The sequence below is a fragment of the Empidonax traillii genome, unplaced genomic scaffold (assembly GCF_003031625.1).
Source record: "Empidonax traillii isolate 1590-97213 ecotype Southwest subspecies unplaced genomic scaffold, ASM303162v1 scaffold211:size764888, whole genome shotgun sequence".
Lineage (NCBI taxonomy): Eukaryota > Metazoa > Chordata > Aves > Passeriformes > Tyrannidae > Empidonax > Empidonax traillii.
The window spans coordinates 52,584-72,917 of NW_020955404.1; the positions used below are offsets into that span (position 1 = coordinate 52,584).

Below are 20,334 nucleotides of genomic sequence, written 5' to 3' on the forward strand. Positions count from 1 at the left end.
TTTTTACAGGGTTATTTAACATTCTTAACTTTCTCTGTCTAAGTATCTGCCAGTCAGATACTTTCAGTTCAGGCTTTTCAGTTTTAAGTTTAACAATTTCTTAATTCTTCTTTCTAGGTTCTTCAATTTTTACCTAAATGCATCTGTTTCCTAACAAATGCCTTCTCGCATAGAGTCTCACTGGAGGCCAGTCTTAGCCATAGCTAGTGCCTCACCCTTCCATTCCAGTTCAACAACTGGAGATGTGTGGCTGCAGTACAGAGGACAAAGACATAGCAGAGCCCATGTTAGGTCACCACCATCCTGTTTAAAACTCTGCAAAGGCTGCAACCTACTGCTGCCATTACGTCTTCCAGGCTGCTACTGCTAGACATTCAGGGGTGCTGTCAATGGTCCCTCTCCTCATTTTTGCTGCTACTGCGGGACTGTTCATATGTGATGTCTTTGGCTGCTGTCAGAGGTCATTTGCACTGAGAAGAGCTGGAAAGCTAATGGAGCTAGCCTTCCTCAGGTTCCAAGTGTACCACCTTGGTGGTACATTTTCTCCTCCACCTCAGATTCATATTAATGAAAAAAGAAAGGAGAAAGGGGAAAAAAGAGTTACTTAATAGTTTAGCAAGAATTTGTGGCTAGCTTAGACAGTTTTTATAATTACTCAACCTACCTTTCCTGTGTGAAACACAGAACAGACACTGTTTGATGTGCTTCATGCCTAAGGCACTAGGCTCTATGTGGATGTGTCTAACTTTATCACAATTATTAAATCTTTTTGCTATACATATTGTCACTCTACAGAATTCAGTAGGAAGGGCAATATGATGATTTAGGCCTACATATCACTGAGCCAGAAGATGCAGCTATACAGGGTTTAATGAAGTTTACGCCAGGAAAAGAAAAACAATTTGGCCCGCTGACTTCACAGGGATTAAATCATAGCAGCATTTAGCAAAGCAGAACAGAATGCTCTGCCAGTAGAAAAGCACAACGAAGAGCATTTAAGATTGTGCTTTTAATTTGCAGCACACACATCTAGCAGAAAGCCAACAGGACAGTTTGTTAAGCGCCAGCAAGAGTTCATTAAACCACCACTCTTGGGAAACACTTGTATTGCAAAACATGCATAGGAAACAAGTGCTCCTGTGGATTCAGCTTCTGAAGAGACAAATGCTTTCTCTGAATTAACCTCTACACTGCTACAGTCCCCCATATTGTCACAGGCCAGACCTAATCTTTTCCCAGCGATTCACAAGAGGGCAGGACAAAGACACTTGTGTTAACAGCACACAAACAGCTGGAGCAGGAGCCAACCTACCACAGTTGTCCAAGACTATTGTCAACACACACCTCACCTCTTAAGCTGGCTCTGATGAGCATGTTCTATCACATCTACATGGCTTCCTGCTGAATTGGCTAATAACTTCAAAAGAAAACCCAGCAGAGTCATCTATCTTCAGGCAGATAAGCAGTCATGCTGCATAGACAGCTACATGTCTATGTTAAAGAAAGGCATTAATATGTTGCCTCACACCACACAAAACCATCAGATAGTTGTTATTAGATCCAGTAGACAAGAGGTAGCAATGTAAGCAGACCTGCACAACTAACACAGATCAGGGCCCATAGCTAACAGGACTGTGAGTCTTGGGAAGAAGGAGGACTGTGAGGACTCGGGAAGCTAAGAAGCAATATTCAACTCTTGTGAGCTCAAAAGAATTTCTTGTGAAAGAATAAAAATAGGTTTCTTTGATTGCTCACACATGAAGTACGGTGAAGGACGTGCCCTACCGCACAACGAAGAGAATTTAAATGTTGAAACAGCAGCTAGACAAACAGAACCTGATTTGGCAGAACTAAAAGTAGAAGTTATTTTAGAAATGCTTTTCAGTTAAGTTTTAGTTTTACTTTTGTTTACAAAATGCTTTTAACACGTTTCTGAAAAACTACAGGCAAACAGCAGTAAGCAGAGTGGTCTGAGCCAGTGGTCCAGGTACAGCCCCCAGCTGTCTGAGGCTAGAGACCACCTTAGTGTTACATCCTCCTGACTTTCCTTCTTCCTTTAAGTGGTACACACAGAGGATGTAGGGACTGCTACCTGTAAAGGTGTGCACAGTGACATTTAGATAACCAGCTGGCAGAGCTGACCTCTGTCTTTCTTCTCCTCCCTCAATTCAGTGGTATCTGATGAAGCTGAATGGAGTTTTCTGGAGAAACAGTGAGTTGTAGTTACGCTTTACAGAGACACCTAAGCCACCTAGAAAATTGCATTTGAACCAGAAACTACCTTGGAATTCAATACAAACCAGTTATTATTAAGAATATATTTTTAAAAGTAATTTAGTCGTATCAAAATTAAACTTGTGGACAACTGATGTGCTTTGCTTCTGTGCGTGCTTACTATGATTAAAATCAGAAGCTGCTCATTTCTTGGTAAACAGAAGAGCTACTTTTCCATGTGAGGATTCAAAACACTGATCCTCCTTCTGAAGCAGTGGCACATTGCAAAAATATTTCAATGTTTAGCAGAGCAGGAGCTGAAATGTAATTGCTCCTCTGCAGCACACACTTGTCTAACAGCACAAAGCCTGGTTCTCCCTTACTCCAGCCATGCCTTATAGAGCATGAAATAGCTTCATCAGGAGTGACTCAAACCAGCATGTCCCAGACTACACTGCTAGACAGGGATTAGTGCAAGAGGAGGGAAAGCAGAGGGCAAAATCCATACTCCAAAATGGCTAGAGAAGTGTTCTGCAGGCAGGTCAACTGAAGGAGAGCTTGCTGCCTCTGAGAGTAAGTCTCCTTGTGACCAGCTCTCCCCCGGCACCTGACTACTCCGCGCTCCTCCTCCTCCTTACCTGGCTCTGGCCCTTGTCAGGACTCTGCACTCATCATATCAACTCCCTGAGTTTGCAGGGGCCGGGGTGGAGGAGGAAGATTTCCCCTTAATTAGCTTCAAGGGCTCCAGCAAGTGCTGCTGCACAGGGGTGGGAGGAGTGCTGTGGGGCTAAAAGGAAGGCTAGAGGACAAGGAGGAGGAGCAAGCCTACTCCTTGTAAGCAGCACCCAAGCCTTCCTGCTCCTGGGACTACACCTCTAGAAAAGTGGGCCAGACAAGAAATCAGACCCTGTACATAAGGTAAGCACCCTACCCCACAGATAAGGAGTACAACATGGAACGCAGGAACAAGTATGTTCATTTATTTTTTTCTTTTTACTTTTTTTACTAAATTGTTTCTTTCCCATTTAGCTTTCTAACCCTCACAGATGAAAGTGTTTCATCATGGAACTGCCATCCCCCACCTTTTTTTTTTTTTTTTTTTTTTTTTTTTTTTTTTTTTTTTTTTTTTTTTTTTTTTTTTTTTTTTGCTTTTAATCACAGAGTTCTATTTACAAATTAGGGTTGATTTCAACAGTGTCAGCTGACCAAAAGGATAGCTTTTTTTGGCAAAAACACACTTGCTGTTGAAAACTAACCCTGCCCAACTCTGACAGCAACTTGCATTCTGCAATAGGTTTTCACACCTACTAATGCTTCTACCTCCCGCCTCAGCACTCCATAGATACACCATAAACCCACACAGCATTGCCCTAAATATACAGTTATCAATTCTTGTGTCCTCTCTGTTGTTTATTCCTCAGATACCCATGTCATGTTAAAATGAGGCATTTTTTCCTCCACAGCTGTCAGAATTACAGTCCAGTTCCCTCATTTTTTAATTCTATTTAAATACTTCTTTAATTTCCTTAGCACTTAGCTTGGAGAAACTTTAATTGCTCTGCTATTTGGGTTTCCACATTTATAGGTGCATTTTTTAAAAGCATCTCATTTCTTTTCCAGGATAAGCTTATGATAGCCAAGCAGCTAAGCAGCAAGAACGCTGCACTGCCATGTGGCAGATCAAATGACACAACCACAGCAGGTCCAAAATACAGCTACAAGGGTATAACAACCTCTTGGAGAAAATGAATCACTCTCAGAAAATTCCCTAGGAATGATTTTCAAGAGTGGTAGAGTTAGTGGCTTTGGAGAAAGTCAATCACTTCCCTTCTGCATAGTAAAGGTTGCCAAAGTTTGCCACAAGGTATAATTGAATATCCTCAACATAGCAGAATATGTAGGAAAAGGCACTGACCAGTTATGCTAAGCAGCTACACAACTGTAAACAAATATGGACAAACTATTACCACCCAAGTTATATGAAGCCAGTAATTTAAAGAAAATTCTGTTTTGCTTCTGTCTGGTAGTCATCACTAAGTGTTAGGCAGGCATTACAGTACTGACTCAGTACTGAAAATTTCCATTTTCTAAGCATCTTGTTAATGTTAGCACATTAATCCTCATAGTACTCTAGAAAGACAGAGTAAATTTTATAAAATCAGGGAGGCAACAGCAGAAACATTAAGATTTTCAACTCTTTGTACCTTGAGCCAAACTGTGCTTGATTTTTGAAAGAGGTCCCCTCTGCTAGCACCAAGTGACTTTCAAAGGCGCTGCTTTGGAAGAACAGACTCGACATGGACAAGCAAACATTAGAAATTATATTTGAAAAGTGTGGTATTAAGAGTGACACACTTAACTCTACCAAAGGAGACAGAACAGTATTAAACAGGATAGTGCGGGGATCAGGTCCAGCCAGCACAGGTTTAGGAAAGGTATGTCCAGCTTGATCTCTTTTTATAACAGATGATCCACCTAGTGGATGAGGGGAAGGCTGTGGATATTGTCTACCTGGACTTCAGTAAAGCCTTTGATACTGTCTCTCAGAGGATTCTTCTGGAGAAACGGGCTGCTTATGGCTTCGACAGGTGCACTCTTTGGTGGGTAAAAAACTGGCTGAATGGTTGAGCCCAGAGAGTGGTGGTGAAAGGAGTTACATCCAGCTGGTGATAGGTCATGAGTGGTGTTCCCCAGGACTCAGTGTTGGACCCAGTCCTGTTTAGTATCTTCATCAATGATCTGGACGAGGGGATCAAGCGCACCATCAGTCGGTTTGCAGGCAACACTAGGTTGGACAGGAGTGTTGATCTGCTGAAGGGTAGGAAGGTTCTGCAGAGGGATCTGGACAGGCTGGATCAGTGGGCCGAGGCCAACTGCATGAGTTTCAAAAACATGAATTGCTGGGTCCTGCACCTGGTTCACAACAACCACATACATCACTACAGGCTTGGGAAAGAGTGGCTGGAAAGCGGCCCAGGGGAAGAGGACCTAGTTGACAGCCAACTGAACATGAGCCAGCAGTGTTCCCATGTGGCCAAGAAGGCCATCCTGGCCTGTATCAGGAATAGTGTGACCAGCAGGATCAGGGCAGTGATCGTGCCTCTGTACTCAGCATTCAAGGCCTCACCTTGAGTCCTGTGTCCAGTTCTGGGTCACTCACTTCAAGAAAGACTTTGAGGTCCTGGAGTGTGTCCAGAGAAGGGCAACAGAGCTGGTGAAGGGTCTGGAAAGTAAGTCGTATGAGGAGTAGCTGAGGGAGCTGGGGAAAATGAGGCTGAAGAAAATGAGGCTTACTCTTTACAACTACCTAAAAGGAGGTTGTAGCAAAGTAGGGGTCAGCCTCTTCCCCCAGAATTAGTGACAGGATGAAAGGACATGTCCTCAAGCTGCACCAGGGGAGGTTCAGGTTGAGCATTAGTAACAATTTCTTCACTGAAAGGGTGTTAATGGGCTGCCCAGGAAGTGTTGGAGTCACCATCCCTGAGGGTGTTCAAGAAATGACTGGACACGGCACTGAGTGCTGTGCTTTAGTTGACGTGGTGGTGTTCGGTCAAAGGTTGGACTTGATGACCTCTGAGGTCTTTTCCAACCTTAATGATTCTATGATTTTATAAAGACTGGATATTAATTTAAGAGTCCCTGGCCTCCAAATCCCTGCTTGGATCATTAAATACCCCCTCTGCTTATCTAAAATCTCATTCAATTCCTGAGTGAGTAACAGGACACAGAACAGTTAAACCCTTTATGATTATCTATTAATTCAAAGTAATGCCATTTTCCTCTGTTTCCATTTGAACTTGATCAGGTGATCAGACACTAAGCACTGAATTCAATAACCATAAACATTCTTCTCACGAAGCCTAATTTAGAACTATTTGTTCTCTTTCAGATGGAAATAAATCTTTCTTAACTGCTTTTAAGCAGAAAAGCAAATATACTATGTCCCTTTATCTGCTAGTGCTTAAAGTATAATACATAGTCCAGTAATTTCCTATTATAATGGAATATTTGCACAGGTTGCAAATTTATCCCAGAGGAATGAGGAATCTAGTGAATGGACATATACATTTATTACACTGAATACTCCAGGTAGTGCTGGCCTATGATATCAAGCCAATAAGCTGGATGATAGCCCTGGTATAATTATGTAATTAATTAGCTATATCATAATTTTTGGTTTATGACACTAACTTTTATGTGCCACTAGTCAATTTAATGGCATTTTAAATTGAAATAAGGCCCCTGAGAGAGATGTTACTTACTGAATCACAAATCTTGTATTCAGTTTTCTTTCAATTTCAAAAGATGACCTAATAAAATTCCTTTATAATTTAAATCCATTCTAACAGCTTCTCCTATGTGATTCTTTCTATTCTCCCATTTTTAATTACTAAAAAAAAAATTCCAATCAGAAAACACTTGCCACCGTAATTATACACAAAAATCAGTGATCCCTTTTTGTATACTTCTTGCTGTTCCCCTCACACAGCAGTGCATCCTAGCTAGCTCTGCTGCAGAATTTTACTAGCATCCTCCAGAGGTACAGTGAGCAAACTGCACCTTTCAAAGTGAAAAACTAGTTAAATTTCCTTCTATCTTGTTTGAAAAATAGCCAAGACATGGGAATAAAGGTAAGCAAAACCCCACACACTTCTTATTTCAGGTGGACATTTGCTAGCATTCTGGTATCAGAAGTTGTAGTTCTTCAGCAAAGCGAGATCAGTTAAAGGAAGGGAAGGGTGACCACACTCATCTCCACCCAGCATGGCAGAGCCCCTAGACATGCCACCTCCTATTTCCAGCCAAAAAGGCAACTCAGAAGTGAGCATTGGCACTTCCTTGGGGCCAAGGGGTTGTGATGTCATCCAGGAGCAGTCCCTACCACATAGGCACCTTCCCTGCCTGGTGCTTATCATACAGAAATCCATGAGGATCACATCCTGGCACAACACTGTTAGGATACGTCCTCCATTCAATGCTTAATACAGCGGTTACATTGAGTAAGAAATATGAGCAGGTAGTAGCAAGAGAATCTCTATAAATGCTGTTTTCCTGGGCTTTATTCTACACAGTGGGTAGCTGCACCCAATAGGAACACTGAGTGGGAGCAGAGCTAAATGACTCCTTTCTGAGGTGATGACGATTCTTGCATTGAAGGTATCCTTAATGTATGTGCTACTTTACCACATGTAAACCATGGTAAACACAGAACAGTGCTCTGCCTCTGAAAGCCACCACATCATTTAAACGACTGGTGCCTGTGAAATGGATATGTTGGAGGTACCCAAGATGACACAGAAGAGTTAAGAGAGCACTTGATAATACTGGATGGTGCAGCCAAACATTAAAATAATATAATTTCCCTGCAGACATAATCATATTCTGTTCTACTCCCTAGAAAATAATGAAATAACAGACAGATATTGAGCATAAATGGAACTTTAACAGTTTGTACTTGTGTTTCTAAGGCAAGAGTATAATTTTAAACATAACTGAGTTTTAAAAAACAGTGATATTGGAAGCGAGGTGAAAGTAATGGAATTATTGTCAATCTCTTACCATTTGCTGTGTTCTTTTTGAAGTTATCTAGAAACTCTTCCAGGAGCTGTGACTGGTTTGGAGGGGGCAACAAACTCTTTGGATCCCGGGAAATGTCACCATCTGACCAGGATACACCTAAGGGTTGCTGGGTCCCACAATGGTTCGTTCTCACCGTGAGCATTACACTTCTCTGCGAAAAGAGTAGCTCCATCTGCCTGAGGTTAAGATCAGACACAGCCTCTCCATTTATGCTCAGGATTTCATTGCCTACTCGGAGCCCTGAGAGCATGTGAAAGCAGAGAAGAAAAAAAACCATAGGTAATATAAAACATAAAGGGTTACAAACCAAACCTTATGCAGATTCACCTTTTACTTTTTTGGTTTGAATTCAAACAGCCTAATCCTACCACAAGTTCATTAGAATCAATGGGAGCTTTATTTGTGCTATAATTATACAAACTGACCTCATGCTTACTTTGATAGGTGTTACACATAGCACAGCAATCATGTTGTTTCTGTTTAAAGATGCTACAGAAATGGGTGGGTGGGAAAGCAGCACAGCTTTCAAGAAGATTAGAATAGAGCCACCTCTCACAAACAGATACAACCAGTATACAGCACCATAACACATATTTCATTATCTGGCAATAGCATGACATTAGTCACACAGATCAAATTATTCATGTAAAACTGGAACAACAAAGGATGGAGTTTTATCAGCTTTTATATAAATCTAAACAGTAGCAAATGCTTTCAAGCAAAGTCTTTCAAGGTCCGCAACAACTAAGTAGACATCACCATTAAGTAGCAAATTAATATCTCTGTCTCCATTTCTCTGGGTTTGTTTCTCAGAGAGCAGAACTCAGGTGATCCTCAAATGTGCTGATAAAGAGAAGCACAGTTTCTGAGAAGTGCTGTGGAGAAGTTACTCACAGAAATATATGCAGAGAACTATTTTGGGGAGAAAGGCTACTTTTCATTTCCTGAAAAGGTAGAAGTGATGAGACATAGAAAGTGATCAAGCCCATGAGGTTCCCTAGTGTGAGATGAACTCTTTCTCCAGTCTGTTCCCTCTATGCAAAAGTACTTGGTTGGATGACTGAACACAACCTTTGTCTCCAAGGTTAAACAAGAACTCTCTCCACTTTATTGAAAGGATAATTTAGTTACACTGTGTACACTATTTTTCCTGTATCACATACTTTCCATAGTCTTCAGAAAAGAAAGTTGTGAACAGCAAAAGCCAAGAACATTTCAGACAGCCTTACTAAACCTTCTTTAAGTTTTTGGACTTTAAAAAGATAATGCAGAACAGTTTTAAACACAACCACGATACAATACCTTCCCTGTAAGCCAGTCCATCAGGGAGAACATCACTTACAAAGATACGGGTGAGATGCTCATTGTCAGCAACTTGTGCTGTGACAGCAAAGCCTGAAGCAAAAGAGGTTAAAATCAAATAAACTTCCTTGGGATCATTTCCCTTTTATCTTCTGTATTTAGTAGACTCTATATAAGAGTCTACTCTTGTTCATAGGAACACACCCACAGAGCATACAGAAATTATTACATTGTTTCCCAGTCACTGCAAGGCCTGTTAAAATTAATAGGACTTTTCCGCTCCCAGGAAATGTCATACTCTGCTGTAAAAAAAGATACCACATTTCAAAAAAATAATTTCTACCTCAACTCCATATGACATTTCAATAACAGGCACAGCTCAGCATTATTTTAAGAGTTCTGCAGCATGTCCATCAGACAAAGACGTGTCTTAAACAGTTTCAAAAACTGGAAACCCAAACTATAAAGCAGCAAACTACACAGATCAGTGAGTGGGACAGCCCAGAAAGGAAGAATTTATTGCAGACTTGCAGCTAAAAAACAGCACAAAGCTGCATTGCAAGGGTATCTTTGCAAGTTATATAATTATTCCTGGGCATAACTGCCTCCCACAGATAAAAAGCCTGTCAGAACTTGTTCCAAAGGACACTGCTGATACTGTGTCAACAAAGGATTCCACTACAAAAAAATGGCAGACCTTGACCATGGCCTGACTGACAGCACTTTTATTATTCCTGGCAAAGGACTTTTGTTTTCTGACAAGCCCATGCTTGAATTATTTGGTCATTTTAGCAAAATTAAAAAGTGGTCCTTCTAAAACATAAGAAATGCACTTGAAGACTCACACTTTGATCTATCAAGGATAGCTCTACTTGCTCTCAGAGATAGAAAAGTCCTGAAGAGAGAAAGTAAGCAATGAGAAGAATACAGGGGAATTCCTGACAACTTACCATAATCACTTATGTTTTCAGTCTTTTTAAGATGAACATGATAAACATTTAATGGACAAATTTCTATTTCATCATATACCTGTTGGAAAAAAACAATAACACAAGTCATCAAATTATGAAAATACAAGCATTCAAAATCCAAAGATACAGCATGAGAAACAAGCACATTACTCTTTGCATCAAGACTTGCTGTCTTTACACAGAGAATTACAGTGTAAGCATCACTGCTATCAGCGAGACTAAAGCTAAAGATCAAAATCCCAGCCTGGAGTAGAGACTGACACACTGATTTTGTATGAAAAACCTCACTCAAATCTTCAAACAGTTCTTGAAGAAAGTGTTTGCAGTGCCTAGGCACCCAAATGTGTGAATAAGGATGACACAATGTAGTCTGGGAACAGCTTTAAACCTTATTTTAGATCTAAATTTCACATATTTGTAGGTGACAATTCAACTGCAGCTGCGACAGAGTTTTATCTAAAAGGAGTCACACTTTCCTGGTCTACTATGTATTCGTATGGTTCAGGAGCACAATACTCAGTATTTTCATCAACCAGTCTTCTGAGTTGAAGGCCATAGTGTCTTGGCTCCAGCTGTTTCATCTAAGGAAGAAAAATAATAAAGTTTGGAATTTGTTATTTATATGCAGAATCCTAAAACACAAAGTGACACACACACACAAAAAGCTTCTAAAATCATGCAAAACCAATCCTCAAAAGCCATTTTCTAACTACTTTTGTGGTATAAACAAAACCAGATGCATTGCTTAAAAGATAAGGTTCAAGAGCAATTTCTATTTTGCCTTACGATCCTCCCAGATCCTTTTGTAAACACTAGGTCTTGGCTATTAGATTAACTGAGCAGTAATATATGTTTCCAAAGATATCACAACTGGTTTCTGTCCTTTTGAACTTAACACTCGCAGCCACCTTTATCTGTGACTACTTTGAATGATTCAGTTCTGTTCAGTAAGCTTTGCTTCTGATATAGAAAATGTATATGCATGTATGGAGGGTTAGGAGAGGAGATGGGATGGCAAGTGGGTTCCCTAAGGGTTTGCCTTTATTGGATTTTATTTTTATTGCTGGGTTTCATCTATGATCAGAGAGTTCCATGTATTTTTTTTTTCACCATGAGGTCAAAGCAAAGATTCTATCTCAATAGGAAGTCAAAGGGAAATATGAATATTCTCAAAGGATATTAGTCTGAAAGTGCTGAGCCCCTGATGGGAGGCTCTGAAAAATCAGGATACTGGTGAGACCATGGCACAAAACATTTCACTTTAGCATATTAATAGAGCAATAATTCTAAAACAAGAGGAAGCAACATTTCTGAAAGAAAAGGAATGACAAGATCTCTGGGGGTTATTTAACCCCTTTAATGCATTTCTGCAGCTTACAAAATCTAAATCTACTGAGTGAATAGTAATTACATTAACATTTTATTATGTGTTACAGTTTACGAGCTGCATGTGTTCTGTATCCTGAACAATTCAATATAAAGGCACAAGATTTTGTATACCTGCTATCCAAAAACCTCAGATGGAAAACAGAAATGAGAAAAGTAGAAACCCCATAAAGCATGGGTGAAGGGAAAAAAACCCCAACAAACAAACCAACAATCCCTTTGAACTTCATCCTTATCCACATCACATTCAAACATGTTCTTTTAAGAAGAATGATTCCTTACACTCACCAGAGCAGAATGAAAATGTAAGAAGGAAAAGAACCAGGACAGATGAGCAGAAAGTATTCAGCATTAGAGAATGCTTATGAAAAGCTTTACACACAGAATAGAAAGACAAAACAGAAAGACATTTAAGAAAAAATCAAATAATTTAAAACTAAATTTTCATGCGATACAGACATTGAAAATTAAAAGTCAGCTTTAAAATTACAAATATTTTGGAATGATGGAGTAAGAGAGGTAAGGAATTTCCTTTTCAACCTAATTTTACTTAATTTTATTAAGTAAATCCTCCTTTAGGGGTCTTACATGCCACTTTAAGGACTTCAAAATGTTTCAGCTCTACCCTGCCACCTGGTGGCCAAATCATGTCTCAGACACTGCCTTTTGCCTGACAGGGTTTTAAAAGCAAAGGCAAGCATTATACGTTTTCTCCAGGATTCAGTCTCTACCAGGAAAAGCCACAAGAACATTTCTTCTTAGTGATGCCATGGAGACACACTGGGACTTGGCTAAATCCGTGTGCTTATTCTGATTTTTTAAAGTACAGTTTACCCTGGATTTTCAAACACTTGTATAACTTAATTTTGTTTGTTTGTTTGTTTGTTTGCAATATCCACAGGTGCAATAAGCCATTAAATTGGGTCCTTTCCTTCATTAGAAGCCCCAAAATTCATTAACTTCAAGCCAGTTGAATGAGCTCACCTGTAAATTCACCCTAACCTATGCCAAAAGACACAGCTGGATCTTGCAGAGCACAGGACTCCATTTTCTCCTGTTTTTCCCATTGTGAAATAAATAAAATATATTTACCAGAAAACAGAACTCAGGGGTAAAAAGTTAAATTTTTAAAAAAACTTGTTTGCATAATTTAAGTGACTTGAATCCTGAAGTTAGACCTAAATTCAAGCACTAACATTTGTGGAGACAAAAGTTCTAGGTACATTTTGATGTTCTAGAGGTGCTGTTGCTTTGCTTGTAGTTAAAAATAGCATCTGTATTTTAACTTCAACCTGTGACTCAGTTTTCTGTCCCATGATCTATAGCAATCCCTCTCAAATTGTGGCACTGACTTTCAGAAGGGAATTCATGCTTTGAAATTCACAAATAGAGCTGGTATTTAATTAAAAGCTTAAAAAAGTTCCTTTAAAAAGCAAACATATATGATAGCCTTTGTCACAGCAGTCTTAACTGTCTTAATTTCCTGGCATTAACTCAACCAGTCCCTTTTGCTCCTCTGTGATTAATTTGCACAGAACAACCAGGTTTGCTGCAAGGACAACACAGGGTGGGGATAAGTGCTGAGATTCCTCAGGGGCTCAATACCTGGCAAACTGCCTCTGCTCTCTATCAACTGTCTTGAGCAACACCTTTTGAAAACCTTTCCACAAACCTGCTACCTTGGCTATAGCATATAAATAACACAACTAAAGGAAAGGGAGCAATGTGCCTTGAGAAAGTGACCAGGATATGCTGGTATTAGAATATAATGTATTATTAATATTATGTATTCTATCATTATTGTATTATTATTATATAACAGTGATAATCTTATCACTATTTAGGCATCCTCTGATATACTACGTTCCTTCTCAAGTCCACAGCTATTAATAAGGTGCAATTGTGCCTGAAAAGTAAGTACCTTGCACGCCAAAGACAGAACATCCTCCACCCTGTGCTCTGGCTTGAGTGTCAGGGCCACTCCTTGGCCGTCACAGAAATGAACATATGTCTGTGTTTCCCAAGCATTCTCCTTCTGGATGCTCTCTGGCACTGAACAGTAGACATTCAAATAATCATCAACTTGCTGCTGAAACAAGGGAGAAATGTACAACATATGTAGATATTAAAAAAAAAAAAAAAAAAAGCAAAAGCACAATTACAGTAGCAGTTTGCACTGATTACATATTTAGACACAGTGCTGTGAATTTCCAACATGGCAAGCCAGGGAAAAAATTCTGTTACCTGCTCTCATTCACTATTGAAGACCTTATTTTCTAGAGCTCGGGTTGCACTTCCTGTACTTTCCCATTATGGGATTTTATGTCTTTATTTCATGTTAATTGTTGATTTAACTCAATATGGATATATGCAATTACCTGGTATTATATCACAGTGGAAGTAAATCTTAAAGAAGAATTGACTACTACAATTTCACCTAGCTAATAATTATAAAATAAGTCTATAAATAACTCAATAAATAACTCAATAAATAAATAAATAAATGTAATTACTGTAATTTTGACTGAAAATTACAGTACACTAAACTTCCAGCAGAGAGCACTGTGGAGCAAGGCAAGCCATAACATAATAAAGAACTAAAGCAGGGATAAAGTGCTCCTATTCTATTTCCAGTTTAAGAAAATATTGTTTCATAGCAATAGTATTTGCCTGTTTACTATTTTGCTTCACATTCTTTCTCATTCCAAAGCCACTCCGCTTGATCAAATAACAACATCCGCCCCGAATGAATTCCCTGTCACTTTCTCCCCCTTTACTTTCACACTTTCTCCTGTACTACACTTCAGGCTGCATGTTTCAAAGGAAGCCACAAAAGGAGCAGAAAAACACCAAGAGCTGTCCAGAATTTTAAGTTTCACACGTGTATTTGGGTCTGCCTATTCAGTACATCACTTAAATACCCACATCAAGACATTTGAGTTTATGCAGATAAGGTCCCTTTATTCCCCATGCAGTCACTGGAAAGGGACAATAACCCCATGAAGAGGCAGAACTGCCACCCAAGACATATCTTAAGATATCCGGAACTGTTCGCCAGAGTGTCTGTCTCCTTAATGTTTTTTTCCTTAGTACTTTTGGTTGGTTGGTTTGTTGGTTTGGGGGGGGTTGTTGCCTACATGAAGACCCTTGATTATGCAATTCTTCCTTCTCTCCATAGTGACACAAGCCCAGGGGTGCACTGCAATTAAAAGCTGCTGTAAAATCACTGCACAGGGCTGCTTTGCTTGTTGCAGTCAGCAAAGTTACTGACAACAATCTACCAGTAGTAACAGAGAGACCAATATTATTTTGTTTTTCCAAATAACAACTGTGGCTGTGAAAATGATGAAGCAAGCAATGCTATCCAGGTAATTACCAAACAATGCAGAAATTCAAGTTGCAGCCAACCCAGAGTGTAGCATAGTACTAATTTGATGCCAGAGTAACATTGGTTTGGTGGGATAATATTAATGAACTGTTGGCATTCATGAATCTTGCCTGTCTTGCTCAGCTGTCCCTTTTAACTTGTTGAACATGAAATTTCAATTAACAGAGGTGCATGGAAATCCTACTAAAATTCAGCTGCTACTTATACAAAACAGGAATCACGTTATGCTACTGCAATTAGTGCAGTGATGAAATCTCCACAAGGTGAAGTTTGACCTCGGTGGCTGCAGTTGCAGACTGCTCGTAACACTGGTGATATTGAAGAAGATAATTCCCATAGAAGCATAGTTCTCTCAGCACTAAATCAAGTGCCTGGGAATAAAAGCTGACCTTCCTCCACAGTGTAAATAACAGAAGGAGAAAGGGGGCAAGGCAGGCAGGCTGCGAGAGTGAAGTATAAATTAGTCAGACTGAATTCCCTGGTGGCTTTCCTCCAGGAAAAACCAGTGCTATGCTTGCCTCAACGAGGGAGATGCTCCCAGCAGCTCAGAGGTTTGTAACTACCACAGTGGTTTATTGCACTGCAACAGCAGCTGTTCAAATATGCCTAACTGAAATAAATCTCATTATTGCCAGAGATGAAAAAAAAAAAAAAAAAACAAACCTCAAATCATAGAGGATTAAGGTGATGAGAACGTTCAAGGCCACCTTTTAGTGTAAGCTTTTAAGACAGGACAGAAAGTTCCGCAGCCAATGTCAGATAGATCCATTCCTTGCCATGTACACTGATACTCAAGCATACAGCTCGAGATAAACCCGCCTCTCTTACTAAACATGACTGTGTTCCTTAACTGCACTCAAGGTACCATTGCTTCATCCACATTTTCCGTCTCAGAAAATCTGACATGAAAAGAGATTTTTTTTTTCCTGTTATGCTTGCAGTGACTAATTCCACAATAGTTCATTCATTCATTGCCACATAAAGTTATAATAACCCATCCAATTTTCCAGCAAGAGGCGCCAGGATTTGCAGACTGTCACATGTTATGCCACAGGGCTGCTGCAGGACCAATAGGTTACTTCATCATTTCCTCCCACTATTTGCTTCTGTTTTATCATCCTTTTCAGGGAAAATACAGCCTCCCTAGCAGACTCCACTATTTATCATTCGTTACTCTCCTCAGGCAGCATTTTATAAAAGTTTTTATGCAGTTTCTGTTGTTTTGGGTTTTTTTTATTTTATTTTAAATCAGCCAGTGAAACCAGGCTGATGCCAGAGTAACAGTTTTCAGAGTTATGATGAATCATTTCTGAGTAGTCGCATGATTCATCAAAATGTCAGGATCTTAAAAATGCCTACGCTATATTTAATACCCATTGAGAAAAGGTTTTAGAAATAGGGTTGAGATAATAATAATAATAATGTTTTTCTAGCTCCAGAGCTCTGCTCAGCACATAAATTTGGTGGGTTTTTCTAGTCTTGAAACACAAGCCTGGTAAATTTGTAAACTCTGGCCCAAAACCTGCAGCCACATTACCCTCCTGCTGGTCCACCTCTACCTGGGGAACAGGGCTGTAAGCCTCTGCCTGAGTTTGGAGAAGGCTGCTTTATCTAGAGCTGGGACAAGAAGACAGACCTCATCCCTTCACCAACACAGCACTAAAGGGAGAGGACCTCATTCTGCCTGCTCCCTAGTGCCTTCAAAACATTTCTCTGTCTCCTCAGAAGGGTTCAGGAAGAGCAAATGCCCCTGTTAGGCCAGGGGGCAGGAGACCCACAGCAGATCCTCTTGCATGAGGCAGCTCCCTTACCCTCTCAGACACAAGGGGGTCAGCATCCAACCAAGGGACTGGTGTCACAACTCCTCAGGAGAAACCTTCAGGGGCTGCACCCAGAAGATTTTGCCACTTCTCATGTGGCAAACCTTTCCAAGATTTAACACATTTAAACAGGAACAAATTGTGTTTGCTGTCTCTGAGATGGGACATGGATGCCATCTAACAACCATAGGCAAAGCTACATTCTGGAGGAATTTGTAAGTGTTCTCTACAGTACTTTCCTACCCCAGGAAATAATATGCAAGTGGTCAAGTAAAAAAGGGAATTCAGGAGTTTCAATACACTTTTCCAAAGAACAGACAAATTGTGAAGATAATTTCAGGAAGTAAAACATTATTATAGGAATAGGTCCTGTCAGTAAGAGATGCCTCTCTCAGTAGCAGAACTTCTGTGTAATTATATATTTCTTTCTTACCTAGGCATTAAATGAATGCACTTGATGAAAAAATAAACCATGTACTACATAATGATAAAAAAACATAAAATCTATGAGAGATTATGAACTTTGTTCAAACCTTTCTCACAGTCATAGAATCATAGAATCAGCCAGGTTGAAAAGGACCTCTGAGACCATCAAGTCTCCCCCTTGATCCATTACCATAGCAGTTACTAGACCATGGCACTTAGTGCCACATCCAGTCTCATTTTAAAAACCTCCAGGGATGGTGAATCCACCACCTCTCTGAGCCCATTCCAATGCTCTTTACCCTCTCTGTAAAGAATTTCTTCCTAATATTCAACCTAAATCTCTCCTGGCAGAGCTAAAGACTGTGCCCTCTTGTCCTACTGCTGGTTGACTGGGAGAAGAGACCAATGCAGCCAGGTGGCTGCAACCTCCTCTCAGGTAGTTGAAGAGAGTGATGAGGTCACCCCTGAGCCTCCTCTTCTCCAGACTAAACAACCCCAGCTCCCTCAGCCTCTCCTCATAGGACTTGTGCTCAAGTCCCTTCACCAGCCTGGTTGCTCTTCTCTGGACCCGCTCCATCACCTCAATGTCCTTCCTGAACTGAGGGGCCCAGAACTGGACACAGCACTCCAGGTGAGGCCTCACCAGCGCTGAGTTCAGGGAAAGAATCACTGCCCTGCTCCTGCTGGCCACACTGTTCCTGATCCAGGCCAGGATGCCATTGGCCTTCTTGGCCACCTGGGCACACTGCTGGCTCATGTTCAGCCTTCTGTCAATCAGCACCCCCAGGTCCCTTTCCACCTGGCTGCTCTCCAGCCACTCTGTGCCCAGCCTGTAGCGCTGCAGGGGGTTCTTGTGGCCAAAGTGCAGGACCCGGCACTTCATGAACTTCATCCCGTTGGAATCAGCCCAACTCTCCAGCCTGTCCAGGTCCCTCTGCAGAGCCACTCCTGCCTTCCAGCTAATCGACACTCCCACCCAGCTTGGTGTCATCTGTAAATCTGCTAGTGGTGCACTCAATCCCCTCATCTAAATCATCAATAAAGATATTAAAGAGAACTGGGCCCAGCACTGATCCCTGGGGGACACCACTGGTGACCGGCCGCCAACTGGATGCAGCCCCGTTCACCAGCACTCTCTGGGCCTGGCCCTCCATCCAGTTCTTAACCCAGCACAGAGTGCCCCTGTCCAAACTGTGGGCTGCCAGCTTTTCCAGGAGGATGCTATGGGAGACAAGATACCTCTTCATTACAGTTAATCATTTTCCAGAGCAATATTGCAGTTTAAACACAGATTTTGGCTTCTTGCCTAATACCTGCTATACAAACTCAGCTGAAATGGAACAGTGCTGTAGAATTTTTTAAAGTTTTTCAAGATTTAAACGGCATCAGAAAGCTATCTGGTTCAGGGCACAAAGGAGGAAAAGGGGTAGGGGGTAGAAAAGGGGTAGATGGGAAGAAAAATATCCCTTTGAATCTGACACATGTTGCCATTAAAGAAATCCAGCTATACCATTCAGAAAACAGACTTAATCTGATGTTTTTATCTGGAGCCTGCACAAACCTACTGAGGGAGGACACTGTCTACATAAGCCCTGCAGCACATAGGCAACATTCACTGGTCCTACAGATATGCAGTTATGTATTTTGAAGTGTCTTGCTTTGCTAGGGGATGGTGGTGCTATCCCCTAGGGAGGCTGCAGTAATGGAGAGGGACCATGTCTTAGGCCAAGCAGGGAGAAGCAGCAGCTCTTCTCCTTCTGAACACCAGAGAACATCAGTCGCAGCTGGATAATGCTGCTGGGGGGATGCTGCATCCTCGTCCTTTACTTGGGCAACCTCCAGCTACACATTAATGCTCACTTCTCTGATGGTATGCTCCACAGACTTTACATAGATTTTATTGCCATTATACTCAAAATACAAAGGTTCTGTTGAAGTAGGCAAAGGGGAAAAATACACCTTGGGTTTCATCTTATCGCTGGAAAATATCAAGGTGAAATTGGATGAGAGACCCTGAGCAGCCTGATCTAGTTGAAGATTTTCATGCTCATTGCAGGAGGCTTGGATTAGGTGACTTTTAACAGTTGTTTCCAACCCAAACCGTTCTGCGATTTGCCATACTGTGAAGGATGCTTTCAAACAAGCTCAGTCCCAAATCTCTCTCAGACAGTGTACAGACTGTACAGATCAGTGCTGTGAAGAAGCTTCTAGAGGATTTTTTTGGGTTTGGGTTTGTTTGGTTTTTTTAAAGACTACATGAATGTTCAGAAACTTATGTTAGAGTGGTTTCATTAGCAGAATCACAACCCGGTCATGTAACAGTAACTACATTTTACAAACCTCTTTGGGGTTTCTGAACCACCCCAATCATACACTTAATGAAATACATCCAGGAATTCAAAAACATGATGATGTGGAATGAGGACAGGCATATCTTACCTCAGCAGAGCTGGCTGAATTCTGGACACCAGCAAATCCATGTCCTCCAGCTGAATCAAAAACCTATTGAAAATATTACAGATAAATAAGTAGGTTAAACAAATAAACACATTTACGTCTTATTTGTGTTGGGAAAATCTTTAGAAAAATAAAAATGACAAATTAAATTAATAAATATATATAAACCTGCTAAACCCAGGGGATCTTTTTGTACTTTTTATTGCTTTACTCTGGCTAGAATTAATAAATACAAATCTCTCTCTATAAAGAAAATTTAGGCAGATTTTCTCTTTTAAGCTACATGCACACATACTTATTTAAATATGTATAAAAACATTCATGCCCTTGTTTTTTTCCTATCTACTATTTAGCAACAAGATTAAAGTCATTTACCTTCAAATCAGGCCCTGCACTGGAAGTTATAAGTTTCACCTTCAGAATACTGCTAAGTGCAGCTACAAATCTCATCATGATTTCAAGGAACTATTTCAAACCATTGTTGCTGGTTTCTAAAACCTCCTACTCTACAGTTTTTCATCTACTCTAACCAAGCAGTTTGCTTGACACTATCGATTGAAACTTTTAGCTTAGCTTTAAAGGCATAATTGACCCAAACCCCACACTATTAAGTAATGAAAACAGCTGACTAACTACTGTGTCTGCTTTGGAAGTGATGAAAGCAGAAACTGAGATATACATTGTCCATCTGGAAGCTTAACTACTAGCATCTCACAAAGGTATTAGACTTATTAATGAAAAATTTTAAAATCCAATAAATGGATAAGGATACAATATATCAGATATTTTG

At 40.4% G+C, this 20,334-nt stretch overlaps 1 protein-coding gene across 3 annotated transcripts in view; it reads right to left on the bottom strand.

The window, feature by feature from the left end:
* Positions 1–20,334, bottom strand: part of TIAM2 (T cell lymphoma invasion and metastasis 2) — a 92,570-nt gene that overhangs the window by 43,092 nt on the left and 29,144 nt on the right. For 2 of the 3 annotated variants that reach the window (XM_027887464.1, XM_027887465.1), the window contains exons 8-13: positions 19,527–19,589; positions 13,375–13,542; positions 10,544–10,648; positions 10,047–10,125; positions 9,097–9,189; positions 7,774–8,034 (exon numbers count right to left, since the gene is read on the bottom strand). In XM_027887464.1, coding sequence (XP_027743265.1) covers positions 7,774–8,034; positions 9,097–9,189; positions 10,047–10,125; positions 10,544–10,648; positions 13,375–13,542; positions 19,527–19,589 — 769 coding nt within the window. The remainder of the gene's footprint in view (positions 1–7,773; positions 8,035–9,096; positions 9,190–10,046; positions 10,126–10,543; positions 10,649–13,374; positions 13,543–19,526; positions 19,590–20,334) is intronic. The other variant, XM_027887466.1, reaches the window with a different exon arrangement.